The sequence below is a fragment of the Maylandia zebra genome, linkage group LG22 (genome assembly GCF_041146795.1).
Source record: "Maylandia zebra isolate NMK-2024a linkage group LG22, Mzebra_GT3a, whole genome shotgun sequence".
NCBI lineage: Eukaryota > Metazoa > Chordata > Actinopteri > Cichliformes > Cichlidae > Maylandia > Maylandia zebra.
Genome location: NC_135187.1, coordinates 3,055,300 through 3,072,228, shown reverse-complemented (window position 1 = coordinate 3,072,228; position 16,929 = coordinate 3,055,300). Strand labels below are relative to the sequence as shown.

Genomic DNA, 16,929 nt, shown 5'->3' with positions numbered 1-16,929 from the left:
TAGTAAGGATATATCTGGATTAATTAAAAATATGAATTAACGAGGTCACAGGTTCATGCTGTAGAGTAGCTGAGCTTAGTCTCAGAGAGTGAGGAGCTCAGACATGTGGAGGTACAGTCACTGCTCTTTGCTTCAAAGGACTTCTTATAAAACACAAACAGACACAATCAGTATCTTTTAAACGAGGCTGTTATCTCTGACAGCAATACCTATAACACCTCTTTCTGTAGCTATGATCACAACCATGTGACATGTAACAGCGGGGCAGATCAAGCATCGTTGTTCACTACTGTTGATGTTTTTTTAATCACGAATTACAAACAATTACACAACTGAATTCCAGCTTTATTCAAATGAATAAAATTAAGTAATAAAACCCATCATGATAGAATCTCTGTTATCATCACGGACACTTTAAGTTCAAGAACATGTACCTGGATAAAAGCTGCTGTTGGAGGTAAAATCCTCAGACTGAACTTGGGACCTTCACATTTCTAATTCTTACAGAATTTAATGAGCAGAAACAAACAACTGATTGTTTAGAATTTATGATTGTTCAGCACTTTTCTGCACCTTACTGAGTGCTTACATTTGAGTCTTTCATGCTACTCTGTATACAAATCTGTACATCTGTGTCCATAACAGAGAGAGCCAAAATGGGTATGTTTGATTTGCCTTCTGTGGCGGAGGTGTGGTCCTTGGCTCATCTGCAGGGGAGGAGTGGTACACAGTGAGCTCAAGGGGGCGGTGCCGGGAGGCAGGTGAGCCACAGGTGGTGGCGACTGACTGATGACGCTGTCTCTTTCTGTTTCTCTATATAGTGAAGACAGAGTCGAGCGGGGACGGGGAGAGCTGGACTGGAACAGACTGTGTTCCTTGAGTTCATAACTGTCAGTAAAACGCAATAATAGTGAGCACAATCATCGTGTGTGTTGTGTACTTTTACACCTTTCTAACAATCCTATTTATGTGAAGTTGGGATAAGGTTCCAAGAAACTTAAAACCTCTGTGACGTGCGAGTGAGGTCAAAGGTCATGAAGCTCAAGTGTCAGCATTGTAAGTTAGCTTTTTAGGAGTTTCACCATTTTTCTGTTGGTAACAGAACATGTCATTACCTTCATCTACTCCAGGATTGGTTGTAAATCTGAGGGTGATGGAGACCAATAAACTTCTTTTGATGAAATAATACACACTATGTTTGTTGACTCCAGAAACACCAACAGTGACATCTGGAGGAGGTTCCCCACATGTTTTGTTTTTTGTTTTTTTGATTTTTTTTGTAATGTGGGTTACACGTGTGGCATGCCACTATACTGTGGAGAACAACAGTCACTTATGGGGAAAAACGCTCGTCCCAAACGAGTTTAAAGGCATTTGAGTCTTAAAAAGTGGTTTTAGTGTCAGGGTTACAGTTAGGTTATAGTTAGGCATTCACTTTTGATGGTTAAGGTTATAGAAAGCAGTTAGGAAAAGCATTATGTCAATTAGATATCCTCACTAAGATATGAAAACCAGTGTATTTCTTTGAGTGTGTGTACTCAGTCAACTGTATCAGTCTCTGCACTTGAGAGAGGTTTTTGTATGATGGTTTTTCACTGTGTGAACACATACTGGCTGTTAATGTAGTGCTGACTCAGACAGTAATAAACTGCTGCATCTTCAGCCTGGACTCCACTGATGGTCAGAGTGAAGTCAGAGTTTGATCCACTGCCTGTAAAACGAGCTGGAATCCCTGATACTCGAGTGCTAGCATAGTAAATGAGCAGTTTAGGAACTCCTCCATCTTTCTGTTGGTACCAGGCTAAAAGATGGTAGTTGCTCCAAACACGAACATCCTGACTGGTCCTACACTTGATGCTCACAGTTGCTCCCACAGCAGAGCTCACTGCTCCAGGCTGAGTCACTGTGATCTGTCCTCTGGACTCTGAGGACACAGAGACAAAAACATAAAGCAGCTTCATGGTTTTGTGGGCTTCATTTCAGAGGGACAGATGTTGATAGAGGAGAGGAGTTTGATTCTCTGGACTTTACCTGTGAAGCAGCAGCAGAGGAGAGTCCAGATGAGGACGCAGATCAAAGTCATGTTTTTGATGAGGAGGATTTCTGTGGCTTCTGTTGTGATGAAGGACAGCTGTCAGTCATCCAGTGTTCAACTCTCAGGACTATAAACTCTCCCAGAGCACTGGAGCATGGTGCTGCTGATGCAAAGTGCCTCTCTATGGAAATCATGGAAATGCCCTTGTCCATTATAAAAGGTTTACTCTGTGTTCAAGAATCAGTGATTTGGTATTTCTGTCTGCTGTAATTTCATCTTTTTTTCCTCTTTCTCTTTTTAATTAATCCATTGAGTTATTCATAAACTCAACAATTTGTGTTTTGTTGATTATTTTTAAAAGCATTTTTTTAAAGTTTTACATTGTGCATCTTATGCTGAGCAAGCTTTGGTTGTGAGGATTGGGCAGGCTATTCTGTGACGTACTTAAAATCTGGTAATACAGTTGGTAAATATTTGCACGAAGAAAAGTCATCATTTCTTCATCGTGCTCTGTACTACACTATAAAGATTACAGCATAAAAACATAAGCAGCACATCGTCAGAACTTATACTGAATCTTTGCACCAGACCATGTGTGTTACTCATGGCCGTTGATCAGTGTCTGTTGATTAATGGTCATGAGAATTTGCATATTAATGATCAAGGAACTGACCTCCCAGCCCATTGTTCCTTCAGTGGGCTGGTTTCAGTCATTATGCAAATGTGCTGTTTCTAAGGTTGGAGAAACCTGCAGTCAGCTGAGACTGAAGAAGTCACCTGGATGAGTGACGAAACGTTTCTCCCCCTGAAAACGCTGCGTCCAGATGAACAGAATCAACCTTGTGGGTTTTACTTACCTGGATGATTGAGCGTGCATCAAGACACCATGTGTGTTAGTGCCTAATTATGAATAATATTACTCAGATATTGATCAGTGACAAACACAAAAGGCTACAGTTTCAAATATTTTAGACTCTCTGACTGGTGAGAGTAAAATGCTGAACATTTGTCTCAATGCTAGATAGAAAGCACTCAGGCATAGGATTTAGTGTTTATACGAATGTCTGTGGATGAGGCATGTTTTATGAAGAGCTTTGTCTATGTTTATATGTCTGGTTGGGTCTTAGACTCCATCTCACCGCCCCCCCACACACACCCGTCTGGGGCTCTCCCCAGCTTGTTTCTAGGAGGGAGGCGGCTGTCCCTCCAGTGGTCCTGCTTGGGCTCTTGTGCTCTGGGGGGAATCTAGATGTCTGGGTCCTGGATGTCCTCCGTGCTTGCTCCATGTCCTGGGGGGCAGTGCTATGGTTCCCCACAATTACTATTAGATAGTTACATGGAGAAACCTTTTGAAAACAAGCGCACTCACGCACACAGGTGTGCACAGACACTCACTGTCTTCCTTGGATGCTGCCTCTAAGCATATCGTCTGCTGTCGGTCTTTTGTGCTGCTCAGTAGCATTCAGTCTTTATTATTTACTCTTACTTATGCTTATCTAGGTTGTTGCTGTGGTCTCCCTACTGTGTTGTTCTCTTTTTGCTTGTTTTCTTCTTTTTCTTCCAGCAGGTGATCTCATGGGTTTTCATTGTCTTTTCTCACTGTCCCTCTTCCCCTCTGTTTTTCTTTCCCTCTACTTTTCTTAAACTTCTCTTATCTGTCTTTGTCTTTACGATCCCCGGGTTATATCTGTTCCAATTCTAATCATTTAAAAAAAATAAAAAATAAAAAATAATGAAGATCAATCAAGTGGACCAGTATGGCACTGATTCACTTGAGAAAATAAATCTGTTGAGAATTTTTCTTGGCCTTCAGACAATAATTCTGATTGCTTCAGTGCCGAACGGGACAGGACAAAAAAATGTGATCGTCCAAAAGCTCATGGATTGAACTGTATTTAAACTAACATTGTATGATGATATTTGAAGAAGTCACATCAGCTGAGTCGTGGCTGCTGTGCAAACAGTGAATGATTTAGTTGAGTTTGTTTGTCTCAGAGTCAGAGAGCCGTGTCTCTCTACAGTCAGAGGTTTTTGTACGGCGGCTCAATGAGTTTGTATCACTGTGGTGGACTTTTGGTGGAGGAACCAGAATGAATGTTGGACGTAAGTTTATTCTGGTTTACTATCAAATACTGTCTTTTTATTAAAGTGCATTTAACAATTTCTCTTCTGATTTTAAGAGAAAAGCACGTAGCTTTACAATAAGTTTGATGCTGGAATTTTTTATCATCCTCTTGTGTCGTGGAGGATAATTCAGATCTGCTCTGTCAAAATATTATGTCTACATTTCAGTCAAATTAAAACCGAAAAAAAAATCTAACAATAATATAAAGAAGAAAAACTTTCAAGTATTGTTTGAAATTACTTTGAGTTTGTGTGAATTTTAAAAATTGTTTTAGATATACAGGAAGTGGATTTCGTTTCGCTGAATTCATTAATTTATTCTATTTATTTGTTTCCAGTTAATATTAATGTGAGTCATGTACAATATTGATGATTTTAAACTTGTTTTGTAAATGTTTCCACATCTGCTTCTTTTATTTCCAGTGTAGTTTGAACATATTTCAGCTCAAACTGTGTGATGATTCTCTCTGTGCTGATATGCATGAGAGGTTTCTTAAAGGGAAGTGAAACAATGTGTGAGTGAATGACTGGTGGAGCAGAAAAAACACCTGACAGAAACTTCTTAACGGAGAAAATCAGCTCTTACAGTAAAGGTGTCCCACTGTCTGTGGTTTGATTGACAGCTGTGTGCTCCCTGTGCTCTAAGCTGATTGGTGTCTCCTAGGTGATGCCCGTCCCGTCCTGACAGTGTTGCCCCCCTCCAGTGAGGAGCTACAGCAGGGGACTGCAACAATCACATGTCTGGCCAACAAGGGCTTCCCCTCAGACTGGAGTCTGTCCTGGAAGGTGGATGGCAGTGGCAGCATCAGCTGGGAGGAGAGCAGGAGCCCCGTGGTGCTGCAGAACGACGGCCTCTACAGCTGGAGCAGCACCCTGAGGCTCCCTGCAGACCGCTGGATGAAGGTGGGCTCTGTGACCTGTGAGGCCACCCAGGGCTGCCAGGCTCTGGTCTCAGAGCCACTGAGGAGAGACCAGTGTCCCCAGTCCTGACCTGACTCAACCTGATACTGGTTTAATGCTCTCATTCTCAACTCTGTAACTGTCTCTCCATCTTTCTTTTTGAAGAACAAATAAAGACTAAAACTGTTATTTTCTTTCTCATAATGACAACATTCATGTTTTAGGTAATAAAGATGTTTTGCAAAGTGAATTTTGGTTGAATCAGACATTTAATTTTATTCAAATCTACAAACCTGCACTTGATGAATATATGTTTCATTTAGAAGAATTCAGACCAACTCTGCACTCCAACATGATGTCTTTATTTTACACTGGTAAAATAAAACACAGGCTGAAAGAACCACTAAGGAGATCTGCATTTTGGCAAAAGCTGAAAAAGAAGTTTTAAAGTTGTTCAGGTTATTTTTATGTTTATTTAAATGTGTGTGGTAGGTTGTTGGTGGTGTTGCTCACCTGTACCAGACAGACTGGTTCATGAAGCAATGCTGGGACCTGGTTACCACGGAAACAGTCTCACCAGACTACAAAGCAAGTCTAAAGAAGAAAGAGTCTTTAGTGTCTCTAATGAGCTGTTTGTTCTGAGGAGAACTCACAGACAGGAGAGTCAACGAATGCAAGGAGTGCTTAGAAAGAATCTGAAGAACAAAGTTTTAATTTCACTGACGAACACGGAGAAGATTAAATGAATGATGACATGAACAAACTATGAAAAAACACCTTCGGTTCAATAACAGCTTTTTCACTCATGTTCATGTTTGATGATATGTTTACACTTAAATTCACAGGTGTGTTGTTTTTATTTTGAGCCTCACTGATCAGGAACATTTTCAGCTTTTTGGATTCAGATTATTTTATCTTGATATAGATTCAGTGTTTGCTCTAAGGTCAAAGGTCATGAACAAGACTTATCCTGGTATCTGTTAACCCTTTAGAACCGGTAGGAGCGGACACGCTCCATTTTGCGTAACTATTTTTAAATCCCGGTAGCTCTGCAACCACGTGAGCTAGCGCAATAATTTTTTTTGCATATGAAACCGGAGGAGTTGTACTTACATCTGATGCCATCAGCTTGTCCTCGGTCACAGTTTCCTTCCACATACAGCTTTGCAAAAACTGCATAAAAAGCGCTTGTAGCAACAAAAACATAATATTACAGAAACAGCTTTGCCGATCCGATCAGCTGTTTGTAACACTTCCTACGTCCATCAGCGCGAACTATCACATGACCGCATGACCTGCCCGAAACCGGAAGTGACGTCATTTTGCGGAAATGTAGTTTTTTTTTACCATCGTGGCCTCATGAGCTTATACTTGTGTTTTTAAAAGTTATGTTTGACTTCATGACTTTCTGTGTCGTTTCTGGGATGCTGAGGACTCATACTGCACTGCTGGAAATAGTTTGATGCACATGCTGTTATTTTGCAAATTTGCACTATAATATATTTTTTCGTTTTTCCTGTAGTATATGAAAATTGGTGTATCTCAAAAATAAAACTATGAAAACACTCAAAATAAATTTCCTTTGGTGGGAAACTAGTTTGTGCAACTTTTTTGTATTTACAGTTTTGAGGGATAAGCCTCTTAAATTTCTCTAACTAGAAATATATGTTAAAAAAACAAAAACGATTTTAAATTTTTTTGTAGTTTATTGCACTTTTTTGCAATTTATGTAATTACTATGCACTTAATGCAGACATATTATTAAAATATGGGCCATAATGGTTGTATTGATGTATAGCAACTTGAAATGCTCCAAAAAATGGCTCCACAGCATGTAAAAATATAATATAAGCTCTGGCGGACTTGGTTCTATGGTAGGTCTTAAAGGGTTAATGGCCCACGTTTGTTCTTTAGTTAAATATATATTTGAAAGTTGAACACAACATACATGCGATGTAGGACACAAATTTGTGATGAATCACTTCATTTTGTGTGTGTGTGTGTGTGTGTGTGTGTGTGTGTGTGTGTGTGTGTGTGTGTGTGTGTGTGTCCTCAGTGAACTGTATCAGTCTCTGCAGTATCTTCCAGCTGCAGCAGTCACTTCAGTTTCTGTTCAGTCTGACTGAGGGAGGTTTTTGTACGACTGTTTTTCACTGTGTGAACACATGCTGACTGTTGATAACATGATAACTCTGACAGTAATAAACTGCTGCATCTTCAGTCTGGACTCCACTGATGGTCAGAGTGAAGTCAGACTTTGATCCACTGCCTGTAAAACGAGCTGGAATCCCTGAATCACGATTGCTAGTGTAGTAAATGATACGTCTGGGAGGTTTTCCATCTTTCTGTTGGTACCAGGCTAAAGCTTGAGAGTTTTGAACATTCTGACTGGTCGTACACTTGATGCTCACAGATCCTCCCACAGCAGAGCTCACTGCTCCAGGCTGAGTCACTGTGATCTGTCCTCTGGACTCTGAGGACACAGAGACAAAAACATAAAGCAGCTTCATGGTTTTGTGGGCTTCATTTCAGAGGGACAGATGTTGATAGAGGAGAGGAGTTTGATTCTCTGGACTTTACCTGTGAAGCAGCAGCAGAGGAGAGTCCAGATGAGGACGCAGATCAAAGTCATGTTTTTGATGAGGAGGATTTCTGTGGCTTCTGTTGTGATGAAGGACAGCTGTCAGTCATCCAGTGTTCAACTCTCAGGACTATAAACTCTCCCAGAGCACTGGAGCATGGTGCTGCTGATGCAAAGTGCCTCTCTATGGAAATCATGGAAATGCCCTTGTCCATTATAAAAGGTTTACTCTGTGTTCAAGAATCAGTGATTTGGTATTTCTGTCTGCTGTAATTACATTTTTTTTCCTCTTTCTCTTTTTAATTAATCCATTGAGTTATTCATAAACTCAACAATTTGTGTTTTGTTGATTATTTTTAAAAGCATTTTTTTAAAGTTTTACATTGTGCATCTTATGCTGAGCAAGCTTTGGTTGTGAGGATTGGGCAGGCTATTCTGTGACGTACTTAAAATCTGGTAATACAGTTGGTAAATATTTGCACAAAGAAAAGTCATCATTTCTTCATCGTGCTCTGTACTACACTATAAAGATTACAGCATAAAAACATAAGCAGCACATCGTCAGAACTTATACTGAATCTTTGCACCAGACCATGTGTGTTACTCATGGCCATTGATCAGTGGCTGTTGATTAATGGTTATGAGAATTTGCATATTAATGATCAAGGAACTGACCTCCCAGCCCATTGTTCCTTCAGTGGGCTGGTTTCAGTCATTATGCAAATGTCCTGTTTCTAAGGTTGGAGAAACCTGCAGTCAGCTGAGACTGAAGAAGTCACCTGGATGAGTGACGAAACGTTTCTCCCCCTGAAAACATTACGTCCAGATGAACAGAATCAACCTTGTGGGTTTTACTTACCTGGATGATTGAGCGTGCATCAAGACACCATGTGTGTTAGTGCCTAATTATGAATAATATTACTCAGATATTGATCAGTGACAAACACAAAAGGCTACAGTTTCAAATATTTTAGACTCTGACTGGTGAGAGTAAAATGCTGAACATTTGTCTCAATGCTAGATAGAAAGCACTCAGGCATAGGATTTAGTGTTTATACGAATGTCTGTGGATGAGGCATGTTTTATGAAGAGCTTTGTCTATGTTTATATGTCTGGTTGGGTCTTAGACTCCATCTCACCGCCCCCCCACACACACCCGTCTGGGGCTCTCCCCAGCTTGTTTCTAGGAGGGAGGCGGCTGTCCCTCCAGCAGTCCTGCTTGGGCTCTTGTGCTCTGGGGGGAATCTGGATGTCTGGGTCCTGGATGTCCTCCGTGCTTGCTCCATGTCCTGGGGGGCAGTGCTATGGTTCCCCACAATTACTATTAGATAGTTACATGGAGAAACCTTTTGGAAACAAGCGCACTCACGCACACAGGTGTGCACAGACACTCACCGTCTTCCTTGGATGCTGCCTCTAAGCATATCGTCTGCTGTCGGTCTTTTGTGCTGCTCAGTAGCATTCAGTCTTTATTATTTACTCTTACTTATGCTTATCTAGGTTGTTGCTGTGGTCTCCCTACTGTGTTGTTCTCTTTTTGCTTGTTTTCTTCTTTTTCTTCCAGCAGGTGATCTCATGGGTTTTCATTGTCTTTTCTCACTGTCCCTCTTCCCCTCTGTTTTTCTTTCCCTCTACTTTTCTTAAACTTCTCTTATCTGTCTTTCTCTTTACGATCCCCGGGTTATATCTGTTCCAATTCTAATCATTTAAAAAAATAAAAAATAAAAAATAATGAAGATCAATCAAGTGGACCAGTATGGCACTGATTCACTTGAGAAAATAAATCTGTTGAGAATTTTTCTTGGCCTTCAGACAATGATTCTGATTGCTTCAGTGCCGAACGGGACAGGACAAAAAAATGTGATCGTCCAAAAGCTCATGGATTGAACTGTATTTAAACTAACATTGTATGATGGTATTTGAAGAAGTCACATCAGCTGAGTCGTGGCTGCTGTGCAAACAGTGAATTATTTAGTTGAGTTTGTTTGTCTCAGAGTCAGAGAGCCGTGTCTCTCTACAGTCAGAGGTTTTTGTACGGCGCCTCAATGAGTTTGTATCACTGTGGTGGACTTTTGGTGGAGGAACCAGACTGAATGTTGGACGTAAGTTTATTCTGGTTTACTATCAAATACTGTCTTTTTATTAAAGTGCATTTAACAATTTCTCTTCTGATTTTAAGAGAAAAGCACGTAGCTTTACAATAAATTTGATGCTGGAATTTTTTATCATCCTCTTGTGTCGTGGAGGATAATTCAGATCTGCTCTGTCAAAATATTATGTCTACATTTCAGTCAAATTAAAACCGAAAAAAAAAATCTGACAATAATATAAAGAAGAAAAACTTTCAAGTATTGTTTGAAATTACTTTGAGTTTGTGTGAATTTTAAAAATTGTTTTAGATATACAGGAAGAGCATTTCGTTTCGCTGAATTAATTAATTTATTCTATTTATTTGTTTCCAGTTAATATTAATGTCAGTCATGTACAATATTGATGATTTTAAACTTGTTTTGTAAATGTTTCCACATCTGCTTCTTTTATTTCCAGTGTAGTTTGAACATATTTCAGCTCAAACTGTGTGATGATTCTCTCTGTGCTGATATGCATGAGAGGTTTCTTAAAGGGAAGTGAAACAATGTGTGAGTGAATGACTGGTGGAGCAGAAAAAACACCTGACAGAAACTTCTTAACGGAGAAAATCAGCTCTTACAGTAAAGGTGTCCGACTGTCTGTGGTTTGATTGACAGCTGTGTGCTCCCTGTGCTCTAAGCTGATTGGTGTCTCCTAGGTGATGCCCGTCCCGTCCTGACAGTGTTGCCCCCCTCCAGTGAGGAGCTACAGCAGGGGACTGCAACAATCACATGTCTGGCCAACAAGGGCTTCCCCTCAGACTGGAGTCTGTCCTGGAAGGTGGATGGCAGTGGCAGCATCAGCTGGGAGGAGAGCAGGAGCCCCGTGGTGCTGCAGAACGACGGCCTCTACAGCTGGAGCAGCACCCTGAGGCTCCCTGCAGACCGCTGGATGAAGGTGGGCTCTGTGACCTGTGAGGCCACCCAGGGCTGCCAGGCTCTGGTCTCAGAGCCACTGAGGAGAGACCACTGTCCCCAGTCCTGACCTGACTCAACCTGATACTGGTTTAATGCTCTCATTCTCAACTCTGTAACTGTCTCTCCATCTTTCTTTTTGAAGAACAAATAAAGACTAAAACTGTTATTTTCTTTCTCATAATGACAACATTCATGTTTTAGGTAATAAAGATGTTTTGCAACGTGAATTTTGGTTGAATCAGACATTTAATTTTATTCAAATCTACAAACCTGCACTTGATGAATATATGTTTCATTTAGAAGAATTCAGACCAACTCTGCGCTCCAACATGATGTCTTTATTTTACACTGGTAAAATAAAACACAGGCTGAAAGAACCATTAAGGAGATCTGCATTTTGGCAAAAAGAAGTTTAAAGTTGTTCAGGTTATTTTTATGTTTATTTAAATGTGTGTGGTAGGTTGTTGGTGGTGTTGCTCACCTGTACCAGACAGACTGGTTCATGAAGCAATGCTGGGACCTGGTTACCACGGAAACAGTCTCACCAGACTACAAAGCAAGTCTAAAGAAGAAAGAGTCTTTAGTGTCTCTAATGAGCTGTTTGTTCTGAGGAGAACTCACAGACAGGAGAGTCAACGAATGCAAGGAGTGATTAGAAAGAATCTGAAGAACAAAGTTTTAATTTCACTGACGAACATGGAGAAGATTAAATGAATGATGACATGAACAAACTATGAAAAAACACCTTCGGTTCAATAACAGCTTTTTCACTCATGTTCATGTTTGATGATATGTTTACACTTAAATTCACAGGTGTGTTGTTTTTATTTTGAGCCTCACTGATCAGGAACATTTTCAGCTTTTTGGATTCAGATTATTTTATCTTGATATAGATTCAGTGTTTGCTCTAAGGTCAAAGGTCATGAACAAGACTTATCCTGGTATCTGTTAATGGCCCACGTTTGTTCTTTAGTTAAATATATATTTGAAAGTTGAACACAACATACATGCGATGTAGGACACAAAATTGTGATGAATCACTTCATTTTGTGTGTGTGTGTGTGTGTGTGTGTGTGTGTGTGTGTGTGTGTGTGTGTGTGTGTGTGTGTGTGTCCTCAGTGAACTGTATCAGTCTCTGCAGTATCTTCCAGCTGCAGCAGTCACTTCAGTTTCTGTTCAGTCTGACTGAGGGAGGTTTTTGTACGACTGTTTTTCACTGTGTGAACACATACTGACTGTTGATCTCATGATAACTCTGACAGTAATAAACTGCTGCATCTTCAGCCTGGACTCCACTGATGGTCAGAGTGAAGTCAGAGTTTGATCCACTGCCTGTAAAACGAGCTGGAATCCCTGATTGTCGAATGCTAGTAGAGTGAATGAGCAGTTTAGGAACTCCTCCATCTTTCTTTTGGTACCAGTGTAAACGGTGATTGTTGTTCCAAACAAAAACATTCTGACTGGTCGTACACTTGATGCTCACAGATCCTCCCACAGCAGAGCTCACTGCTCCAGGCTGAGTCACTGTGATCTGTCCTCTGGACTCTGAGGACACAGAGACAAAAACATAAAGCAGCTTCATGGTTTTGTGGGCTTCATTTCAGAGGGACAGATGTTGATAGAGGAGAGGAGTTTGATTCTCTGGACTTTACCTGTGAAGCAGCAGCAGAGGAGAGTCCAGATGAGGACGCAGATCAAAGTCATGTTTTTGATGAGGAGGATTTCTGTGGCTTCTGTTGTGATGAAGGACAGCTGTCAGTCATCCAGTGTTCAACTCTCAGGACTATAAACTCTCCCAGAGCACTGGAGCATGGTGCTGCTGATGCAAAGTGCCTCTCTATGGAAATCATCTGACTGACTCACACAGGGACTTGGATCTATCACCTCACATGTTATTGAATATAAGTATTTTTTGAAGAATGGTTTGGGGTTGAACTTAACTTAACCTGGACAGATTTGTGCCCAGTGAAATGAAAGTCCTTTGCACCATTTAATCACATTTAAATCGTCTGTCTGGACTAGTGATGTGCGAATCATGAACGAATCGTTCAATACTCGAGAATCACTTTACTGCCTCGTGAATCATGATTCACAACCCCAACTGACTCACTGACTCATCCCTGTTGCTGTTTGCAAACTAATTTCATTAGTAGAAATATATCTAGCTTATAATTAAAATTGTTGGAAAAAAACAACAGCCAGTTATGGTTTAGGGCCCGGATGGCTTAGGGATAGAAGCTCCTCTTGAGTCTCTCTGGCCTTGCCCGGATGATGCAGAACCTTCTTCCAGATTGCAGAAGTTGGAACAGTTTGTTGCCAGGATGGGACGGGTCCTTCAGTATCTGTGCTGCTCTAGTCTGGCATCTCCTGGTGTAGGTGTCCTGAAGCGGGGGGAGAGCAATCCTGCAGCAGCGTTCTGCTGTACGGATCACTCTCTGGAGAGCTTTTTGGTCCTTCACACAGCTGTTCCCAAACCAGGATGTGATGTTCTGTGTGAGGATGCTCTCCATAGCTATTTGACACATTTGAGGAAAATACTAATAAAATAAAATAAAAATAAATAAAATAAATGTTCCCTTTAGAAATCTTAATTTTTTTTGCTCTTTTTTGCTCTATAAAAATAGTTGTTTTTCTTTTTCAGTCACTCATCTTAGCAGTAGGATTTACATGAAAAGAGAAACAAATTAAGTTTGAGTGAAAATGTACATTTTTTGCACTCTCTGGGCAACTGACTCAGTGACTCAAAAAACCCGATTCATTTTGGTGAGTGACTCATTCAAGCTCGATTCAGTAAAAAGAATCAAACTTACCATCACTAGTCTGGACTCTTGGGGTAACTCTTGACTCTGCATTGATTTAGTTTAAAATCTCAAATCTCTCGTTCTGTCTTGTTTCTTCCCTTAAATTGCTAAGTTAAGGGCCGTTATGTCATCCTCTGAACTGGAAATTGTTATTCATTTATTTCATCACTGTAATTAATTGTTCACATCTGTAAGAATAAAGTCGCTCCAATGTCCACAGTGTTGTTCATCCAGTTGCACTGGCTCCCTGTTGAACTCAGAATCAGACTCTTGAAGTGGACTCTGTCTTCATGAGTTCTTCCTGGGCAAGCAGCAGCTTACATCATTAAACTGTTTCAGCCATACAGCCACAGCAGGTCCCTGAGCTCTTGTGATCAGGGTCTGCTTACTGTACATCGTACGAGGCTGAAAACTAAAGGAGACAGAGCTTTTACCACAGTGACCCCAGACTCTGGAACTCTCTCCCTCTGAGATCTGTGGACGCAGACGCAACCAAATGTCATGTTATTAGACTTGAATTTAGTAAACTTTGTTCTTTAATGCTCTGTTATTTTGTTGTGAAGCACTTTGTGATCCTTGTCTTGAAAGGTGCCACATAAATAAAATCTGACTTACTTACTTTTGTCATATGGTTGATCGATGGATCAGATTTTTTGTTTTTTTTTACAATATTGCACGTGTTAACATTTTTTATACGTAGGATTAAAATGAGTAAACAATATGGAAAAATTAAAATAAAGGCTGTGTAATTTTACTAAAGAATGATTCATCAGCTGTCAGAATTACACAGGGAGTGAATGATTTGTTGAGTTTGTTTGTTTCAGAGTCAGAGAGCCGTGTCTCTCTACAGTCAGAGGTTTTTCTACAGCGACTCAGTGAGTTTGTATCACTGTGGTGGACTTTTGGTGGAGGAACCAGACTGGATGTTGGATGCAAGTTTATACCTTTTGTTTGCTTCAATTGTTGACTGTTGGGTGAGAGAAAAACATCAAAACTTTATTTTGTTGTTTTTCCTGATATATCAAGGAGGCTGACAGAAATTTGCGTCTAAATTTATGTTTGAAATTTTTACCTACTTCCTGTCAATAAAACAGTTCCTTCAATGATTTTTTCTCAATGTTCTTCACAGTAAGTTGTGGATAAACACAACTTTACTTGAATAAAAATTCTTCAAATAAAATTAAACAGACTAAACTTAAAGACATATTCAGATTAAAGTTAAATGTATAGTAAATATCTCTGTTTATCAAGTAAATAGTTTTAGTGATTAATTATTTTTCTAAACTCATGTAACACTTAAAATCATGTGTGTGTTGCATTTTTGTGACTTTGACACTGGTTTGTAAAATGTTGCACTTATTGCTTCTGTATGTGGTTTGGACATATTTCTGTGCTGAGAGGTTTCTTAAAGGGAAGTGAAACAATGTGTGAGTGACTGTTGGAGCAGAAAAACATCTGACAGAAACTACCTGTTACCCGTTCTCTAAGCTGATTGGTGTCTCCTAGGTGATGTCTTTCCCACCCTGACAGTGCTCGAGTAAGGAGCTGGAGCAGGGGAATGCCACGCTCACATGTCTGGCCAACAAGGGCTTCTCCTCAGGCTGGAGTCTGTCCTGGATCGTTGACGGCCGCAGATGCAGCGGCATTGGTTGGGAAGTGAGCAGGAGCCCCGGGGCGCTGCAGACAGACAGGCTCTACAGCTGGAGCAGCACCCTGATGCTGCCTGCAGACCAGTGGGAGAAGGTGGGCTCTGTGACCTGTGAGGCCACGAGGGGCTCCGATACTCCACTCTCAACTTTCCCACATTCCCAAATAACATGCATAAATGTCCCTGGATCTGAGCTACATTTCCAGCATATATTATTGGGACTGATTCCCATTCTATAAAGTTTAGAAGGAGTGAAGTACCATGCATCTATTAATTTGTACTGAGTAAATTTACCCCTGGCCTCTCTTATATATTTATCAGAGAATGACAAAATTCTACACCAATCTTCTTTACAAATTACACGACTGAAATATCTCTGCCGCGCTCACGCTCACAGGTGCTCACACACACAAACTACACCCTTTTTGGCTCCTACCTCAAAGCACACTGTGCGCTGTCGATGTTACATGCTGCACAATAATGTTTAATATTTAGTACTTACTGTTATATTCCCATAGATCATCGCGATGATGTTGTTTATTATATAGCTCTCTCTTTTTGTGCTTGTTTTCTCTTTTTTCTCTCTCAACAGGTGATCCAGGTGATTGATAGATGTATTTTGTCTGTTTTGTTGGTTTTTGTTTTTTGCCCTTTATCACCGTTCCTCTTCCCCGCTGTTTTTCTTTCCCTACCTCTCTCTTTCTCCCTTTTCTTTCCCCCAGTCATGTCTGTCCCGTGTGCAGCAAGTGAAAATAAAATAAAATAAATAATAAAAACAAAGGTCAATCAAATGGACCAATACTGTAAGGCTGGGATGGTCCATTTGGTAAAGTGAATCCATTGGGCATCTTTCTTTGCCTTTAGACAATAATTCTGATGGCAAAAGAATCAAACGGGACAGGCGCAAAAAAATATATATATATATATCTCTGCCATATAGTCCTCAAGTTTTCACATATCTCTGTTTTTAGATTGTTAGACATAAACACATAAGCATAATATCCTCTAATTTGGGGTTTAATAATATTCATAAATAATTCATACCTGAAGGTACATGCTTAAAATTGAATGCAGTAATGGATCTAGAGTGACATGATGCTGATAGTGGCGTGCCTTCCAATTTGTACCAATTTATCTTGTAACCTGACAACCTTGAAAATGACTCAACGCATGCGAGTAGCGCTTGTAGAGACTGGATGGGATCCGTTAATACTGCTAAGATGTCGTCAGCATATAGAAATAACTTGTGCTCCATACCCCCTGCGTGAATACCTCTGATACCCCTGTTAGCTCGAATAGCTAAGGCCAGTGGTTCCAGAAATATCATGAAGAGCAGCGGGGACAAAGAACACCCCTGCTGGGTCCTGCGAGTGAGATGGAAAAACTCTGACACCAATCCATTTGTCAAAACTGCTGCCCTTGGACTTGAATATACAGTTTTGACCCAGTTACAAAATCCAGGCCCAAACCTAAACCTTGCAAGGGTTGTCATAAGGAAGCCCCGTTCTACCCGGTCAAAAGCCTTCTCGACATCAAGCGAGACGGCCGCAACCGGGGCTAGCTTGAAATAATAATAGAAGTCTTCTAATGTTATCACCTGAAGACCTATTCTTAATAAAACCAACCTGATCACCATTGATGATATCTGGTAATATTTGATCTAAGTGGAAGGCCAAAACCTTTGTCAAAATTTTGCAATCAACTCCTAAAAGGCTTACTGGCTGGTAATTTGCTGGGTCTGATACAAGGGCGTAGATTTGGCATGGATGGAAGGGACATGTCCCCACCAATAT

General features: G+C 40.5%; 1 pseudogene and 1 gene segment (V, D, J or C); both read left to right on the top strand.

Moving 5' to 3' along the window:
- Nucleotides 1–4,056: 4,056 nt before the first annotated feature.
- Nucleotides 4,057–5,309, top strand: LOC112430215 (Ig kappa-b4 chain C region-like). The segment is given in 2 exon segments: nt 4,057–4,138; nt 4,824–5,309. Coding segments are annotated over 2 exon segments (339 nt in total).
- A 3,391-nt stretch (nt 5,310–8,700) lies between these two features.
- LOC112430212 (Ig kappa-b4 chain C region pseudogene) lies at nt 8,701–10,853 on the top strand (annotated as a pseudogene). Its single transcript, XR_013095444.1, has 3 exons — nt 8,701–8,755; nt 9,635–9,742; nt 10,429–10,853. The product of XR_013095444.1 is annotated as an Ig kappa-b4 chain C region pseudogene (transcript).
- The last annotated feature ends 6,076 nt before the right edge of the window (nt 10,854–16,929 follow it).